The following is a 16,430-nucleotide window of genomic DNA, read 5'->3' as shown; positions in this document are numbered from 1 at the left end:
TACCTCCTAGAGCTTGTTTCATAACAAAATCCATGGTGATGGCTTAGGGGTGCTGCCCACCTTCACACCTCACATGCACCGAGACCAGGAATCCTTGGAGTGCAGCCTGCAAAGAAGCACAGTCAAAAGAGGAATGGTGCCTCCAGGAGCAGAAAAGGCTGCTGCCCGGTCTCGGCTCTCTCTCCAGCAGCTTTCCTCCCCTTGTCTGAGGGCAGGCAAGTTTCCCACCCCCCATCCCTGCCAGGACAAGGCACCTGGGGAGCAGAACTGTATGCTGGTGAACAGGGAACGGGCGGGAGGAGGAGGAGGTAAGGGGACACGGTGGTTCCCCCCGGGCAGGGCAGGTGGCCGGGAGTGAGCCTGGGGGAGCAGTGAGGTGCTTCTCCCGGCTTGTCTCCTGCAGGCGGGCAGGAAGGCGTTAAACCTTTGAACTTTCTCGTTTCCCCGCCTGCCTCTCGCCCTCTCGGTTTTCGGAGAGCTAGCTCCGGAGCGGCAGCTCCGCTGGGGACAGCTGAGGGGGCATTTGAAGGTGAAGCGCTCCGCAAGTGCCCGTGCGGGCAAGCGGGGGAAGCCGGGAGACTCGGGTGCGGATGCAGCCGGGGCGGCTGGATGGAGAGCACGGATGCGCGACCAGCTCCCCCAGCCAGCCCCGCGGAACCCTCACCCGGGGAGCCCTCAGCGCAATGCCGGAGGGGGCTGCGCCTCCTCAGGAAAACCCGGGGTGGCTCAAGGTTGAGACCGGGCGGCCCCAGGTGCAGACCCGCAGCCCCGCCGCGCAGGCTGCTGCTTCCCTCTGCTGGCCCCGGCCGCGGGGAGCGGCGGCTCGGCTCCGGGGCAGGCTGCCGCCCTCCGCCCGGTACCGGCTCTCGTACAGGATCACGGCCGCGCCGCGGGGCTGCGCGGCCCGCCAGCACCCGGAGGACGAGGGCGTCCTCCGTCCCTGAATGCCCGCACGCCGCCGCCCCGCCGCAAGCCGGCCGGCTCGGCCCGGCCCGCCCGCCCCGGCGCCGGTACCTCGCTCGGCGGCGGGCGCGGTGCTGAGCTGAGCCGGTCTGTGCTGTGCCGGGCCGGCGGCAGGTGGCTGCGGCTGCTCCGCTCCTCCCCGCTCCGCACAGCTCCTAGAGGCTCCGGCCGGCGCCCATGTGCCCGAGGGCTGCCGGGGAAGTTGCAGGTACGGGGTGGGAGAGAGAGAATTTGTCCAGAGCTTCTCCCTACTTTTCCCCCGCGCCCCTCTTTTTATCACAGGATTTCCGGACCATCCCACCAACACGGTCCCTCCTTCCTCCTCCCCTCGTTGCGGGAGCTAGGCTCTCTCCCTCCCCCTGCCTCCGGCTCCCCCGCCCCTTCCCTGCGCCGCCCTCGCCCCCCGATGCTCGCCACGGAGGAGGCCCCCTGCGGTCCCCAGCCCCTCGGATGGGTGCGTGTATTTTGCGTGCACGTCCCCCACCCCATCCCCAGCCGTCTGCAGCAGCCAGGTGTCCTTGCCCTTTGCCTGGGGGAAGGAGGGGAGTCTGTCAGCCCTCTGTTGCATTTTGCAACTGCTTCCATGCATCTCCTCAGGAGTCAGTGTGTGCGTGTGCCAGGGGGAATCTCTGCAAATACGGCTTCCTGAAAAGGGGGGAGGGTGGGAGAGCTATCCGCGTCCTCTGTTCTGGTCCTTCCCGCAGATCCCCTCTCATCCCCTAGGTCCTGGAAGGAGTTGGAGAGGCATATGAAGAAGGTAGGAAGGGAACAGCCTTCTCTTCCCTCCTCCTTCGCCTCGGATTTTAACTGTGGCCGGAGAAGGATCGCCAGCTGTTCGGCTATCGGATCGCTATCCAGCGGTGTTTCAGCACAGGAGGAGGCGGGAAGAGGGGGGTGGGGGGTGGGTGGGGGGGCGAAGGGGAAAGTCCCCTCCCTGCCATTGCCCGTTGAAAGGCGCGCGTGCAGCGTTCCGGTGTCCAGCCGGGATTCGGGACGGCGTCTGCAGGGGAGGGGGAGGGAGCCACGCGCGGTGCGAGCGCTCCGTGGCAAAGCGGAACAGAACCCCTGACGGCACCGGCACTGGCACCCGGCTCGGGGGTGCCGGCAGCACTGGAGGCTTCGTGGGGAAGGGACCGGCTGTGACTGCTGATCCGCCCTTCTGTCGCCAGCGAATGAGGTGGGACAGCAGCCCGCAAAGCAACAGATACGGGGCTAAAAGGAGGGGGGAGGGAGGAGGGGAATCGTGCCGGCAGAAGTGGCTGCCCCGGGGGTGGGGCAGCGGCGGCGCTGGCATCCCGGGGTGGCGCCGGCACGACCCGCTGGGCCACCTCGGCTGATGGCGTCGCGGGGAGGGTCCTGCAGCTCCAGCAGGCGCGGCGGGCTCGAACCAGCCCCTCCCGGGCAGCGATGCCGGCCACCGCGCCCGGGCAGCCTGCGGAGCCCTCGGGTGCCAGCTCAGATGCGGGAGGGCATGTTTCTGTGCTCAGGACAGTGAGCGTCCACCCGGGTCTGCCTCGGTGCCCCGTGCTAGTCACTGTCTAAGAGGCAGTTGGGCAATGCTCTTAATAACATGTTTTTCAGCCCGGAGGTGGTCAGGCAGTTGGACTAGATGATCATTGTGGGTCCTTTCCACTGTTCTGTTCGGTTCGGTTCTGTTCCATCTCATCTCATCTCATCTCATCTCATCTCATCTCATCTCATCTCATCTCATCTCATCTCATCTCATCTCATCTCATCTCATCTCATCTCATCTCATCTCATCCCATTCTATTCTATTCTATTCTATTCTATTCTATTCTATTCTATTCTATTCTATTCTATTCTATTCTATTCAGCTCCCAGAACACCTCTTTTCCAATATACACTAGTATCAGCCTAAGAAGCTCAGCTGGGTAGGCATGTGCTGCATTTTTACAAACTTCAGAAAGGAAAAAATAATGTCTAGAAGGGATGGGGAACTCTTTTATTTTAAGCCTTGACTCACGCCCCAGCATTTCTAATCCAAAGGGCATACTGGTAGCTTTTTGATTCTCTTACTTGCATACATACCATAGCAGTAGCTCAGCATAGATGGCTGTGCCCAAGAAATTGAAGCTTGCTGGAATTGTGCGCCCAGGTTCTTGTGCAATTAATACACCATTTCCAGGTCTGTGTTCCTTCCCCAAGTGCACATATAATTTTGAGCAGGACTTGTAGTTTGAGTCTGTTATACAGCACCTCACATTCTTTCTTCATTGTGTGATTGCTCCTGGGGAGGATGGCATTGTGCCAGCTCCATGCTACTAAACCTCCAGGTGCACACCTTGCTCTTATATCCTGGAGTCTGGGAAAGAACAACTCAAATGCCCTCAAACACAAGGATCGGAGAGTTGTGGGCTAGTAGTTAAAACACCTAAATGCCTAAGACCAGGTTTTTCCTTCCTGCTTTAGGGATCCTAGAGAATGCTATGTCAAGGAACTCCTGCAGCAGTCAAAGGTCAGCACAGCCATGTGGGATTGCTGAGAAATGTAATCATTCCTCTCCATAAGCTACTTACAAGCTTTGCAATGGCAAATGTCCTCCCTTTTGTGCAGGGAATAAAGCAATGTCATCCACAGGGCTTTCACAAGCAAGGCAAAACAATAAGTTTATCAAGAAGACCCTGAGAGATCCTTGAGCTTCTCATTGACCTGTTTAGAGCTGCTGGTCAGTCCTCAGAGCCAGCTGACTCTCCAAAGGTCATGTAACCATGGTTCTGTCCCCAAACTACTTCCACTTTTTTCAGATTATACAACTGCTTCAGAAAATCAAGATGCATGAGGCAGTGAAACATGACCCCATGTAGTGTTTTGACTCTGGGTGAATGCCAGGTGCCCACCAAAGCCATTCCATCACTCTCCTCCTCAACTGGAGAGGGCAGAGAAAATCTAACAAAAGGCTCATGGGTTGAAACACAGACAGGGAGATCACTCAGCAGTTACCATCACAGGCAAAACAGACTCAACTTGGGCAAAATTAGTTTAATTTATTACCATTCCAATCAGAAAAAACACCCTCACCCCTCCCTTCTTCACAGGCTTAATTCCTGATTTCTCTCCCTCCTCCCCCCAAGCAATGCAGGTGAAAGGGGAATGGGGATTACAGTCAGTTCATCACACGTTGTTTCTGCTGCTCCTTTCTCCTCACGCTCTTCCCCTGTTCCAGCGTGGGTTCCCTCTCATGGGACACAGTTCTCCACGAACTTCTCCAACACAAGTCCTTCCCTTGTGCTGCAGTTTTTCAGACACTGCTCCAGCATGGGTCCCTCCCATGGGGTGCAGTCCATCAGTGTGGGTCCCACATGGGGTCGAGTCCAGCCAGCAAAGTCCACCTTCAGTGTTGGCTTCCACAGGTCACAGCCTCCTTCAGGCATCTACCTGTTCCAACGTGGGTGTCCTCCATGGGCTGCAGGTGGATATCTGCTCCAGCATGGACCTCCATGGGCTTCAGGTGGATATCTGCTCCACTGTTAACCTCCATGAGCTGCAGGGGGGCAGCTTGCCTCACCATCGTCTTCACCACAGGTTGCAAGAGAATCTCTGCTCTGGCACCTGGAACACCTCCTCTTCCTCCTTCTTCATTGACGTTGTGTCTGCAGAGTTGTTGTTCTCACATTGTCTCACTCCTCTGTCCTGATGATGCAAATTCCCACCCCACCCCACCCCCCTTTTTTTTAATATGCTATCACAGAGGTGCCATTACCTTCGTTGGTTATTTCAGCCTTGGCCAGCAGCAGGTCTGTCTTGAGGCCGGCTGGCATTGGCTCCACTGGACATGGGGAATGCTTCTGACATCTTATAGAAACCACCGCTGTAGCCCCCTCACTACAAAAACCTAGGGTACCTCCTGTCTAGGCCACACTGGTACTGACATCAGTTAGGAAAGATCCCACCAGTACTCTCCTCACCACACAGATTTCAGGCACAGAGGCAAGAAAGGGCACGGTCAGAACAAGGTGATGTAATCTATAGACCTGTGTCTAATCACAGTCTCAGAAAGGTTTCTGGAGAAGGATTTTACCTCGGGAATTGAACAGAGGGATTCTGACACAACCTTTCCTCAATTTGCTGAAGAATCCAACTGACAGATGGACTCACAGGGATCTGTTATGTGATTTACATATGTGATTATGTTATGTGAACCTGGACAGTTATGAGATACATAACTCCTGCTACAAGAGAAATAGCTTGCCCAGTCATGGCAATGATATGAGCAATGCTTCATGGATTTTCTTTCTGATGGCATATAACAATGTATTATGTTTGGAATATTTATGAATATTAATCTGGCAGTAATGCAATTTAATGGCCTATTTACTGGACAGCAACAAATCTCAGTAACAGCAATGTTTCCTCATGCAGCTAAGAGATGGACATGGGTACGTCCATGCAGAATCCACCCCAGCATGACAGACAGCAGAGCACTGCCGCACACACGGAGGCCACTGCCAGCACCTCCAAAACCTCCCAGAAGACCAGAGACAGTTCTTGGTCTGGTTTGCACTGTGTGACTGAGATACAACTGCTCCTGATTGTGGGAACAGGCTTATTCTTCCTTTACAGAACTAGGACAGGAATCCACTCTGTGACCTTGCTTGCTGGAGATGAAGAGTACAGAAAACTCAGAGCAAGGAGCTCCTCCATGGGGCTTTGTCCACGGAACTCAGACTCTTTGCCAGCAGCTGGGAATCTGTGCATTACTGATGTCTGTGGAGGAAGATGGAAAAAGCCAATAATTGGTTTGGGTCATGTTTTCCATAGAAAAATGAATATTCAGGTCCCCAAAAAGAAAGAGAAGAGGGGAAAAAATACCAAATGAGTCAAGATGTTTCATTTCAACATCTTTAAATGCAATATTTGATTATTCAATTCCATATGGTGTTTGACTGCTAAACTGAAATCAATGCCATGTAAAAACAGTACTAATAAGAAAGCTCTCAAACCAAGTATGAAGGTTACAGAAATACTTAAGCCACTGCCCAAAATAAACCAGCTTTGTCTCTTTTTCCCTTCCCCCCACTTCCCCCCACCCCCCACCCCCACCTTATTATTAACTCACACTGATGTAACTGCAGCACTGTTTAGTGCACTGCAGGCAGAACCTGGACAGCAGCAGATGATTAGCTTTTAATCAATACAGCTACGGAGACAGAGGAGTCAGACACTTGCTAAAGGTAGTTTGTGGACAGCAGATGCAGCCCCTCCAGTGATTTAGCTCATTGAACACAAACCTACTACATGTAGCTGGGTTTTTTGTTTGTTTGTTTGTTTGGTGTTTGGGTTTTGGCTTGTTTTGTTTTGTTTTGTTTTTCTCCAAAAGTACTGCTTTGTTTCTTGTTCTTCCACTCAGAGCAGGTTTTAAGTAAGCTCTTTATTTTCTAACCAAAGAGAAAATATATAGATACATTCTTTTAAAGAAGTGGATCTTTCCCTTAAGCCAAAACTGTGAAAGACTTTTCAACCATTTCTGCTAGCTCTGAAGAAAAAGTCACTTCAGAGTTCTGGAAAATGACCTTTTTATGGAACATTTGCTGCAGCTATATCACAAGATCAGATTTTAGCTGCCTGTGCTTATAAATCCTGAAACAAACATGTACTGATTGCCCTTTCTCCATGACATGCAGAAGCAGGTATGCATATTATATTTTCCTCTCTGTGAGCACAGGTGTACAAGTCTGGTTTATGAACAAGCTCCTTGGTGGCCTGCTGTTTACAGCTTCTAGCTCCTAAGCTGGTGGTTTCTTTCTTGTACCCTCCTTGTTCTACCCATCTGGTCCCTGTAGCTCTATCCCTTTCTCTGTTTTCTGTTCTCTGAACAAGCTCTTGCCTTCGCAGACAGAGTCCCATCTCAGCAGGTCTCTGACTCCTGTGGATAGATAGGCATGATGTGGTAAAGATCTGTAGCTCTTATCTCCAGGATTTACTTTTTCTACATTATAAGACTTCTTTGGCAGGTGGAAATTGTCCACACGGGTCAGAACCCTTCTGTATCACTTGGGTCATCAAATCATCATGTGTCCATCAAAAACATATCAAACTTTTGTTATGAGATTACTATTTCAATTATTTTTGACATTAATTTTTCAATCAGTAAATAAGCCATCCAAATTGCTGCATTATATGGAAATGTGTCAGTCCGTACAGAGGTTTAAAGGCAAGCAAGCGAAAGAAAATATTTTTATTTTCTTATATTTGATGTTGTTAAGGCATTCTTCTTTGATACGGCAAAAATGCTGCACTTTGGCAGCATTTTGTCTTGACCCTTTTCTTCCAGCAATACACGTCTGTATCAAAACTAAACACATAATCATATCAGAGTACCTCTTTCAGATTTTCCATGTCATGGAGGCAAAGAAAAGGGTCACAATTTTCTTCTTTGTTGCGATTCAGAGTGGAAGCAAGATTCAAAATTTTTAACATACTTTAGAACAGAATTTCCATTTTCCCAACTAGTTCCATGCCTTTCCTTCTTTCATTACTCTGCTTCTTGGCAAAGAAAGGGAACAGAGGAAAACAACATACTCAGCTGAGATGCTAGCTTCGTATTAGATGCTATGGCCTGTATTTCTTTTCCTGTGCAAGAAGGTAAAGTCCCCAGTTCTGAACTCAACTTGGCAGGGAGCTATTCACCCCAGTAGTCATAATTTCCCAGCCATAACAAACAACTTAATCATTTATTCTTCTTAACTTTCCATCAGGCATGAGGTCAGCGTGTGCATATCTCTTCAGATACTTCAGATAGTTGCAGAGCAATTTCTTTTAGGTGTGACATGCAACACTAGCAAATTAAGCTGTTATGGTACTATGTTTTTACACTCAGATGTCTCCAAAGAGACCATAATAGTTAGATGCAATCCAACAGTTCAGGAACGCTCATCCTTTTCTATTTCAGTCTTGAATTTGCCTTCCATTGCCTCCCTTTGATAAGGAACCTAAGCATGTGATGAATTAATTTTCTAGGTAGAGGGAAATTGTTGAATCATGATGAGGGAAATAGCAGTACCTGGAAATAACAAATCTATGTAATCCACAAAATATAAGCATACATTTCACCTTAGAATGAGGGGGGGTGGGGGGAGTGTCCCCCTCAGTGGAACTGTGAAAAGGAATTTGTAAAGTCATATAAATAAATAAATATGTCCAGCCAACTCATTTCCTGCCTTTATTGGCATGATGTTTCTTGCACTGGTCCATTCACTGTCAAGTAACCTAACAGCACCACAGGTTTGTGGAAACAAGGTTACATGTATGTAGCCATATTGGGGATGCTATCCCTTCGGGTTGCACAATCAAACACAATGTTGACTACACAATGAAGAAACCCGTCCGCAAGGGCAGCCACAGCCTGTTCTTCCATCAGCTGCTCTCCAAGAGGCTCCAAGAGGTTCCACTGTCATCCCTCTTCCTGCTTCATCCTTGTCTTGCCAGTTGATCATCTATGTCATAGTCCTTATAATGAGTTTTTCCCTTTTGATATTTTTTTAAAGCTTCCTCTCTTCAGGAAGTGCCACACACTTCTGACAATATTGTAAGTCTGCATTTCATATCTCTTGCTCTGAAAGTACCCACATGTGTACTAATCCATGCAAAAGGAGCTAAAATGTTGCGTCTATTCTTGATTTGTCTTTCACAGCTTGTTTTTTACACCACATCTCCCACTGTCCTCTTGGGTTATAACAAGTAGTATGTCAGACCCCAGGGATTTATTCTGATCCTGTAGTAACTTTTATAACTAAAACTGATTTTTTAAAAAAAGAGCTTAACTTTTTATTCTTTCCATTCCCACATCTTCCTCATGCACTGGGCATGCAAGTGAAACCCTTGACAAGAAAGAAATACTAGCTATGCTATACAATATTAGTGTCTGTGGAACACATCAACTGTGATCCTATTAAACAGTCACAAAATGGATGGCTGACTACTGGCTGACAGAAATGAGACTTCAGTAGCCATAAGAAAGTTCTTAAATCTAAATGAGATGAGTATTAGACAAGAATGGCCCAAACACGGATTCCAATTTAAGCTAAAGCACTAGAGGAGTTTGACTTAAAGCACCTCTTTAAGCTACACCGAAATAACTGAACTTAAGCAGATACATCCATTACTGCGTGTGTGTAGGTGCTTCGCTGAATCCAAATTAGCTCCTCTAGGCCCGAACATCTCAAATTACAAATTTATCTGAATACAAATTATATGGTTTGGAAACATGATTTGACAATTTAACTCTTATACAGGGCCTTCCTGTATGATGAGTCTTTGCTAAAATTAGTTAAGAGTATTTCATTGTGTTTAGTGAATCTTCAGGAGATGTTGATATAAAGAGGAAAATGTCCTGTGTTGAGAGTCAAAGAATTTCAGGATTCAATAGCTGGAATGCTTAATCATTAATATGCCTGAATCCTGTGAAATACAAACATTTTTCCATACGCCTGTCTGCCTTTTAATTTCACTTTGCTTGCCACTAATTAGTTATGTGACACTTCTCATCTAACCCCCTTTTGTAAAATCTAATCTTCAAATGATAGCATTTATCCAACACACAAAGCAAGCTGATGCACATCAGGCAAAGCAGATCATTACTCTTGCAGATAAAAATGAATGCCTCTCTGCAAGCTCCCCTTTGCTGTGCCAGTTACAGTTTAGCAGAGTGAGATCATTTACCCACTTTCTGAAACTAACTAGAATACAGGGGCAGGGCAGGTGGAGCTGAGCTGAAAAGGCCTGAGTTGATGTTGTATTCATGCTTGGCCCATGAAGGACTGAGAAATAGCTTTTCAAAGCAAGCTTTAGCAAACACATAGAAAATTTTGTTTTCTTATTCCATTGGTGTTATTTCTTATCCAAGTTTCCAAGCTGTCTGCTACTGGTGGCAAACACCATGCTGGGCCTTCCTCTACAAATTTTTGTTTGTTTCACTCCCCCACAGTCTGTACCACAATTACGCTTTCGACTAAACCACTCACTTTGGAGAGTTTCCTGATTCAGTATCATGGTGGAGTAGTGATAGACATCCATATAACGGGTTAGGACTCAGTGGTTAAGCACACACTTCAGCACCTTGCCTGAAAAATAGCTGTGGCTTGATTCAGACCCCAAAGGAGTAAGAAGGAATCAAAGTTCCAACCGTGCATTCATTTGGTATTGTCTATCTGCTCCATAATGTTTTAATCCATCAGCAAGTTCCAACCTCACATAACACAGCAAGAAAAGTCTCAGACTATGGGTTTTGATTAATGTAATGGAAATTGTTGGCTTGATAGAGAGGAGAGATCTAAATTTACTAAGTCTTCATGAAGCAAAAAGTGTAGTAAGATTCCCTACTAGGCAACAGAGAATCTACCCAGGAGACTTTTAAAGGAATTCATATTATATTAGCTTGGTGATGTGTTGGAACTTTTCCCCTTCAATTTGAAATGGTGAGAGACTCAACTGAATCCATCTTTTCCACACTCCATGTTTTACTTGGAACTACCTCTGTCGCAAAATGACTTTATAAGCTAATTTTAAAATGAACGTCTGCACACTTGTGTGATCTGAGATTTGCCTTCTGCTCCATGCTGTATGACACTGCACTGGCACTAGAAAATTAAATAAGAACTAGAAATTGTACTTTGAGAGGCTCTAGAAATCTGCTGCCTATCATCTGCATAGATTCAAATTGCCTCACTCATTTATTGAAAAATTTTTGAACATGTTATTTCACTGCTGATAAGGACATGCCCCATGAAGCCATCCTTGCTACATGGAGAGAATAGGTAAGCAAAACAAGAAAGGCATCAGCTTTCTGCAGGAGCAGAATCTGAACACAAGTTTCCAGGAATTAAGAGTGAACTCTTACTCCTAAGATGAACCAGCAGCTCTAGTATTAATGTTGCATGATACCACAAATGTGGATATCTGAAGTTCATCAACAAAGTCAAATGGAAGAAGTGTTGTGATAGCTACTAAAGGAGGCCATAAAAGGAAGTTTAACCCGTGACAACCACAGTAGTGTATCCAGAGGAAAATCTACGTCAATTCAACTTAGTGACAGAGGCAGAGCAAAGGCAGGCCTCCAAGCACAAAAACAGGTTTCTATGGAAGGACCTTTTCAATTCCAAATGGTAAGTGTGATTTTCAATGTCCTAGCTCTAGACAAGGTGGCAGTCCCATAGGATCCCCTTAGGAGTTTGTTTATACAGAGCAGATACCAAAACACTGATCATGCATGGATGGAGCCTTCTTTGTGAACAGAAACCTCAAGAAACAAGTGGGTTCCCACTGCCCGTATAAGGCCGGACAAGAGCCAGGCACTGCATTTTGGCTTGTGTCCCAAGGGAGCTCTTGTCTAGGTTAAATCATGTTCATTTATTGGCTGGCACAATTGATGTGGCTAGATGTGTCTTGCTGTCAACTCATAAGTGTGTGGGTATCCAGGAAAGATCACTGGTCCCTAAGGAGTTGATCATAATTCCTGGGGCCATGCAGGGCAAGTACCTTCATCTTTACAGAAGCTCAGAATTTTTCTAGTGAGAATAATAAGAATTATTTTCTGTGTTATTAATGTCTTATAATGGAAGGGGTATGGAAAATTCACAGGTAAGTAGGTATGTTCTCTTTACCCTGCTGGGTATTCACTTCCTTTCCTTGGCCACAGATCAAGCTACACATGGATAAACACCCCCATGATAGTAAGACAGTCTTTAGGGGAAGAAACGTTTTGGGACCTCTCATGGAGAATGACTCTTCTATGATGATGATAAATTGTAGATAGGGTATACAGATGTCCAGGGTAAATCCTGCAACATCCATGTACAATTCTGCAACATTCTTTTGATCCTTGTCTGTCAAATTATACCACGTCAGGTAACCTAGCTCCTGATAGCCAACCTCACGGCATATCCTGAAGAGTACAAGCCCTTTGCCCCCAAGATACTGCCAACATCCTGTATTTGTGGAGGTGAAAAACATTAAGGTTCTGAAAATTTTACTGGCTTCAGTGGTGGAGCACTGGAAATCACTGGGCAAAGAAGTCATTTGATGCCAGAGGACCCAAATGAGATCTCAGAGACATTACAATGGAGTGGGAGATCAGCTGACTGTACTGAAAAGCGGAGTGCTCTGCACTCAGCACTGTGCCACCGCAAAGTATTCTGTGTTCTCCAATGCCTGATTTTACCATCACTTCCCCACTTACCTTTAGCAGCTCTTCACAGGCCTAGTAAGGGAGGAGAAGGAACAAACAGGTACAAAGCTTACATTTATAGAGCCCAGTCTTTCTCCAGGGAATGTTACCCTACAGGACTGTTCCCACAGTCTTGCTAGGTCTGGTTTTATGACATCTTTGCATGCCCTACTATGCACACATCCAGACGGAGTGCATATATCCTCAGAAACTGATTCCCTTCTCTGTAGAAGGTCTTCCCACTGGAAAAGCTGAATCCATACTGATAAAACATAGGTAGTTTCTTCATACTCATCTTCTGCCTTAATTTTCTCTGCATGCTCATTTGGGAGAAAGTTATCCACATAAGGATCCACTTACTTTGTAGGCACTGAGGTATTTGGTTTCTAGTCTGCATGAAGAGCAGATGACATTGACTAGTGGAGACTGCCTGGATTCCTTGCCTGGCTCTGCTAAACAAATTCTGAAAGACCTCACGTGAACCACTTCTCTCCATATGGGCACTACATACTTTAGTGTCCCGTGGGTTTGAAATGGATTGCTCCCAGACACATTGTTTTTAGCTTGACTTCTCAACCCCATTAAATACCGCACCACCATTTCCGTTGTTACAGTGTTCACAGCAACTACCCAACCTGACAGGTTTGCACCTGAGCTAAATGTGCTCCACTCAGAGCTCTTAGACAGGGGTGTTGGAACAATTTTTGAGAGAATGTTAGCCAAGTTTGTTTTCAACCACTGTGCTGCTTCTCTGCATCTGGCTCATTTGAGTATCCTAAGACGTTGTACAGTCACCACCCTGAGACCATAGCCATAGTTTATGGATGAGGAAGATTTCAGAGTTAGCGGTTACTTTATACCATTGCATTTCCTGTATGGATTTTCCCCTAAAAGCTGACGCATTGTAGTGATTTGGGTTTGGGTTTTTTTTTTTCTTTTTTTCTTTTTTTGTTAGAAATGGCATTAAATTTCTGGCATGGTGTCAGCATCATGAAGTTCATCAGCAAGCTCACAGAAGATGTCTTCTAATTACTCTCAATTTTCTTTATTTGAACAGTGGCCTTTGAAAATTGCCGAAGAAGCCCACAACCTCTGACAACAACCCAGCAGAAGTGACACTTCTCAGTGGCTCAGAGAAGCAGAAAAAACACTCATTGAAAAGTCTTGATGTAAGCTAACTTTTTCCAAAACATTAGAAGAGGTTAATCAGAACATTTTTTGAGGTACCTGTTTCTCAAAAGGCTCAATAGGAAGGCATGAAGACATCTTTTCCCTCACTTCATGGGACACAGAGAGTTTGAGCATTTTTTTCTCCCCTTTCTGGGGCATATCTTTCCCAGAGTTTGTGACTACATGGTGTGGTGGCTGCCACCAGAGTGTGGCCCCTTGTAACTGATTCTTGCTGTAGTATGAAAAGCGTTTATCTTCTGATTGCCATGACTCAGCCAGGGTGTTCCTGGAAACATGAGTACTCATAGAAAAGGCAGAAGTGAATGTCAGAGCAGGAACTGTAGCCGGTTTAGCCAACCTCTTCACGTTTATAAATTCCTCCCTTTAATGGGACACACTTTCCTAAGCTGAACACACAAGGATCATGAGACCCCTTTGCAAACAGAGCCTGAAAAGGAAAGCTTGCTGTTTTAGCCTCCTGCAGCAGCAGCAGAAACACAGCATGACATATGAACAGAGTTCACTCAATCAGATAACATCACTCTGATGGATCAGGGAAACATTACTTTCCATCCGTCAGAGGTGCTCACAGCGAGGGTCCAGGAACAATGCAGTCAGAAATAACAAAGTAAGAGTGTGACCTGCCACAGCCTTGAGGTGTACAGCTGTAGATGATCAGGTTTTGAGAATGTTGTATAAAGATTTTTAACACTAAGGGAACAGCTGGTCTGAAAGATGAAATAATGAAAAGTGTATGTTTGTGCATGTGTGTGGATGTGTGTATGCACCTAAGAACAGAGGTAGAGTACATTTCACAAAACCAGACTGTATTGGTAACCAGGGACATAAGGCAAAACAATCAAACAGCTAAACACTGGCAAACGGATTGCTTTTTGCATTGACCCCAGAAGGTGAGTGCCCTTGTAAGGTCACAACCCATGACTTGTCGCTGACACCTTTCTTGACAGGAAGATGGCAACATAATTACAGAACATCCTATCCTGGTCCTCTTTGTCCTATCTCAACAAGACAGACTATATGCTTAAAATGATGTAACTATCAGGAAACAAGGACAATAGGCTTATCGTGTTTAGTATTCATGGAGGGTGGAATAAGCAAGTCTCAATGCAAAACAGCTGGTGATTTCTCAAGTATGTGAAAGACCTATCAAAAAACAAATTTGTCCAAGAACCTACCAAGACAAACCCAAGAGATGAACTGAAGAGTCAGCAGTGAGTTGTCCCCTGTGTCATACATAACTGATCTTAGAGCAGCTGGGGACACTCATCTTGGTGCTGGTGACTGGATGTGAAAGATCGAGTGCATAGCTTTAACCTACTTAGAAAATATTTAAATAGAAGTCCCTCCTCCTTCAGTAAGGTCTTGCACTGAGTTTTGTTACAGTTATCTCCTGCAGTACATATTAGTGGGGAAGTACAGAATAATATGGTGTAGACTTCCTGAAGACACAAGGAGATTAGTGGAAAATGTCAAGTTACGTTGGGACAGGAAAACAGCAGAAATGTCACAGTTAATTGGTAACCAGTTCCCTCCTTGGCTCCCTGCATAGGACAGAACTTCGTAATTAGCAGACAAACAGGTTTGGGAAACCTCACTACAGTTCTGGGATTGAATTATTTTCAGGCTAGAATTAAATGGGTATTCAGCAGGTAAAGGTCAAACTTTCACAGTTGTACCAGTCCAGAGGGGATAGAGAAACCCTCCTTTCAATTCACAAATCCAAGATGAAAATTCAAGTCATGGTGATATATATAGCTGGCTAAAAAGGGCACTTCCTGTGATGCAGCTGTGGTAAGAGCTCTTCTGACTTCAGAGAGGCTGCAGCTTAAAATATAACAAAAGGCAGAAACTGAAATCAATGAAGCAGCATTTACCACACAAACACTAATAAGAGTTTAACTCCAAACAAAATAAATGCAGCTGTTGAGAGCAGCGTTAACACCCACCTAGAAAACAGGATTGAAATAAAACCCACAAGATGATGGTATTTTTCGTGAGAGTTTCTGTAGAAGGACTTTTTGCTTTAGTTTGGTTGTGCTTTTTTCCTTTTTTTTATCAAGTTTTCATTCAAATTAATTGTGGTCAAGTTTTAAAAGGGTTCAAGAAACTTTAAATTTAAAAAAAAAAAAGGCACTAAAAAAGAGCCAAACACAACTCCAGTTTTTCAAAACAAGTTTTAGATTAAAAATAGTGGTAATTTAATTTCTGGAAAAAAATTTACAAATGGTATAAAAAACATTTCATCTTATGCATTTCTATCAAAACCACCTGAATACCAAAGACCAGCAGAAAACGTTACAAACAAAACCTGATGCAAAAGTTATTATTCGTTTCTGCTTCCAGTTTCTAGAAGAAGAAAATTTTCAGCCACAAACAAAAGGTTGCTTCACAACATGTTTCTCTTAACCTTACAAGGGATTACTTTGACCACAAAGTCATCTAAAACTTCTTTGTTTTTGTAAAGGGATTCCACATGGAGCAAATGGTAAGATTTTTGGTATCTTTTTATCCTGGGGAAGATTGCTAAAATACCATGGTAGGACCCTTTTGTAAACTTCTGTGACTAGATTAGCTTTTAGAGAGGAAGAAAGAATAGGAACACAGTGTTCTTCCTTTTAAAATAAAGATACAGACAGTGTCAGAAACCAAATTCTCGTTGGACTTCAGGGGAGATAAAAATGTCTTTCACTAGTTCAACAGTAAAAGGAGGACTGAGACTTACCTAGAAAGTAGTTCTGTTCAGGGTATTTAAACATTGCTTGGCTCTTACTAGAAATTCCAAAATCGAGGGGCTTAATAACTAAACAATGTTTTCTACATGATTACGAAATTGTGCGCAGAGCTGTGATTGAGTTATTGCTTGATGACACTACAATTTCATGTGGGCCTCATTTTAGGCTGATTACTTGCATTGCTTGATTATAAGGTACATCACTACTGGAACTGATTTACTGTTTTGATTATTGCGTCATGTGATTGCCTGGTTCACAAAAGCACGTATGCTCAAACAAAATCACTATCAACAGCTCAGAGGATTTAACTCCTGCAGTGAGCAAACTGTGCCTTCCCATGTGGATTTTGGTTATTATGGATT

At 45.4% G+C, this 16,430-nt stretch overlaps 1 protein-coding gene across 2 annotated transcripts in view; it reads right to left on the bottom strand.

Moving 5' to 3' along the window:
• CPLX1 (complexin 1) overlaps nt 1–1,257 on the bottom strand; it is a 115,554-nt gene extending 114,297 nt beyond the window's left edge. For both annotated transcript variants that reach the window (XR_008819594.1, XM_056325479.1), the window contains exons 1-2: nt 1,015–1,257; nt 4–106 (exon numbers count right to left, since the gene is read on the bottom strand). Coding sequence is in view for 1 of the 2 variants with exons in the window: in XM_056325479.1 (XP_056181454.1) it covers nt 4–34 (31 nt within the window). In the remaining variant the exon portion in view is untranslated. The remainder of the gene's footprint in view (nt 1–3; nt 107–1,014) is intronic.
• Between the last annotated feature and the right edge of the window lie 15,173 nt (nt 1,258–16,430).

The sequence above is a fragment of the Falco biarmicus genome, chromosome Z (genome assembly GCF_023638135.1).
Source record: "Falco biarmicus isolate bFalBia1 chromosome Z, bFalBia1.pri, whole genome shotgun sequence".
NCBI lineage: Eukaryota > Metazoa > Chordata > Aves > Falconiformes > Falconidae > Falco > Falco biarmicus.
This window is presented reverse-complemented; position numbering and strand designations above follow the sequence as displayed.